At 35.4% G+C, this 2,725-nt stretch overlaps 1 protein-coding gene across 1 annotated transcript; it reads left to right on the top strand.

The window, feature by feature from the left end:
• The first annotated feature begins 775 nt into the window (after window positions 1-775).
• Window positions 776-2,172, top strand: LOC140890059 (GDSL esterase/lipase At2g04570-like). Its single transcript, XM_073297814.1, has 3 exons — window positions 776-1,174; window positions 1,395-1,890; window positions 1,979-2,172. The coding sequence occupies exons 1-3, from the start codon at window positions 776-778 to the stop codon at window positions 2,170-2,172; spliced, it is 1,089 nt and encodes a 362-aa protein (XP_073153915.1).
• The last annotated feature ends 553 nt before the right edge of the window (window positions 2,173-2,725 follow it).

Here is a 2,725-nt window from a genome sequence, read left to right as displayed (position 1 = left end):
TCCACCAAAGGGGAAAAAAAGTAAATGTGATATTTTCGTAATAAAATATCTATCAAAAGACAAAAAGTAGGGGGCGGGACATAACGCATCAAAATTTTCCTTCAATCTTAATATAGTATTAATTTAAATTATGGTAAGTTTGACAATGTGACGATGAACCATGAATGTTTGCTATTTTGGTTTTCTATATTTTCAGATTTCAGTTTTATTCCGCTATCTTTATTTTTTTTTTTTTTCCTATTTTAGTCATTTATTCCGATGTGGCGTTGATGTGTCATCAATGCAGTGCTAATGTGAAGCTGACGTGTATAGTGTCACGTAAGTATTTTCAAGAAAAAAACTGAAATTGACAAAAATCGGAACATGCAAGAGTAACACTGAAATATAATAAACATAAAGGACCGAAATCGCAAAGTGATAAACATACAGGACCAAAACTACAGTTTTTTCCTTTAAAAAAACATATAAATTACAGGACAAAAAATGTAAACTAATGATTTCGCGACAAGTGTTTTAACATGAATCCTAGAAAAGAACACAAAATCTTAAAATTTATGACGAATCTAATTTTGAAGTTGGATGGATTAAATATTCAAGACCATGCATGCAGCTGCATTTGCACCCCCGCCGACCCATGCACCAATCTCATGTTCTCACTCATTAATGCCCTCTTTTCACTTCTAATTTAAATCCAACAACCCTCTTCACACAATATTATTCATTACCAGCTATAAATATTCGTCATGCACAACCACTTTCCCATCGAAACAAACACATGATGAAGCCAGCTTTGACAGTAATACTACTAATTTCCTGCAGTCTCATTATTTTGTTATTCACTTCAAGTTTCGGTGCTGCCGTCTCCGCCGCTGCTTCAAAGGTTCCGGCCATTATCGTGTTCGGAGACTCGTCCGTTGATTCCGGGAACAACAACCAGATATCGACTTTGTTGAAGAGCAATTTCCGGCCGTATGGCCGTGATTTCTACGGCGGAAGGCCGACCGGGAGGTTTTCCAACGGCCGAATACCGCCGGACTTTGTTTCGGAGAAGTTTGGCCTGAAGCCTTACGTGCCTGCTTTCTTGGATCCTTGGTACAATGTAACTGATTTTGCCACCGGAGTTTGCTTTGCTTCTGCTGGTACTGGTTTTGACAATGCTACTTCTAATGTGCTTGTAAGTATTCATCTCAATTTTCTTTGTCTATGTATTTTACATGGAAAAAAAAAAAGCTATATCTGTATATTCGGTTACATACTCAGTTACACGTTTTTATCAAGTTACGAATTCATCCAATTAAGAGATCTTTTCATTAATAGTACATATGCGATAATTTTGTAATTTCAAAAGTATTAGTAGTCGTCTCGCATTTATTTGACGGATAATTGCCATGCAGAATGTAATACCACTATGGAAGCAAGTGGAGTACTACAAAATATACCAAGAAGCCCTAAGAGCCAACATAGGAGACACAAAAAGCGAGTACATAATCAAAGAGGCTCTATATTTAATCAGCTTAGGAACAAATGACTTCCTAGAAAACTACTACAGTTTCCCTAGCACGAGGTCCAGATACACCCTTGAGCAGTACCAAGACTTCCTAATTGACATTGCAGAGAGATTCATCAAGCAGATTTACGATTTAGGGGCTCGTAAAATGTCGCTAACGGGGCTTCCTCCGATGGGTTGCCTGCCACTGGAGAGGGCTACTAATCTTGTTGATGGGAAAGGAGGAGGTTGTATGAATGGATACAATGAAGTTGCTTTGCGTTTCAATGCTAAATTGGATGGTTTGGTGAATAGGATGAATGAAGAGATGGAGGGTATTCGGGTTGTTTTCTCTGATCCTTATGGAGTCTTCTTGCAAATGATAAGGAACCCTTCTTCATTTGGTAAGTATATTTTTGGCTACTATATATATTACCTGCAGTCGCTATCCGTCGGTTTATTAATGCAGAAGTTTGGTTTTTGCTTATGCAGGGTTTGAAGTGTCGTCAGTTGCATGTTGTGCCACGGGAATGTTTGAGATGGGATACTTGTGCGATGAATTGAATCCATTTACATGTCGAGATGCAAACAAATACGTGTTTTGGGATTCTTTCCATCCCACACAGCAAACTAGTCGGATTATCGTTGAGTACTTGATCCAAAATTCTTTGCATCAATTTTTATAAATGTTGCTGATTTATAAGTTGTGAAGGGGACAAGTTTAGATTAATTCTCTTTAATTTGTTTTTCCTTATAATTATTTTTCCTCCTGGATTCTTTGTTTAGAAATTAGCTAGTATTATTTTTAAATGTTAACTATGCATTCAGCATGTCAAAAATTATATATTGGCAATTACTGCACTTTTTTTTTGGGAAAATAATCTTTTCGGTGCATTAACTTGTTTATTTTTTAGTTTTGATCCATTAACTTTTTAAATTTTGGTTTTGGTACACTAAATTTTAAATTTCGTTAATTTTGGTCCAATTGCTTATGTGGCATCGTAAACTGATGATATGACATCGAAAAATGATGACGTGTCAAGCTATCACATCAGCAATTGGACGAAAATCATAAAAAATAAAAGTTAGTATGTCAAATCCAAAATTTGAAAATTTAATGAACCTAAGCAAAAAATACACAAGTTAATGGATAGAAAAAAAAACATTTTCCTTTTTTTTCTCCCCAAATCAGTTAACACAAGATACAAAAGATTTTTTCAATAATATATACCATATATT

Source organism: Henckelia pumila, chromosome 3, assembly GCF_033568475.1.
Source record: "Henckelia pumila isolate YLH828 chromosome 3, ASM3356847v2, whole genome shotgun sequence".
Taxonomy (NCBI): Eukaryota; Viridiplantae; Streptophyta; class Magnoliopsida; order Lamiales; family Gesneriaceae; genus Henckelia; species Henckelia pumila.
Note: the sequence above shows the minus strand (reverse complement) of the source record. Positions and strands in the feature narration are given on the sequence as shown.

Coding starts and splice junctions, on each gene's coding strand:
- LOC140890059 (XM_073297814.1), top strand. CDS start 776: ATGATGAAGCCAGCTTTGACAGTAATACTACTAATTTCCTGCAGTCTC. Junction 1,175..1,394: donor ATGCTACTTCTAATGTGCTT/GTAAGTATTCAT, acceptor ATTGCCATGCAG/AATGTAATACCACTATGGAA. Junction 1,891..1,978: donor AAGGAACCCTTCTTCATTTG/GTAAGTATATTT, acceptor TTGCTTATGCAG/GGTTTGAAGTGTCGTCAGTT.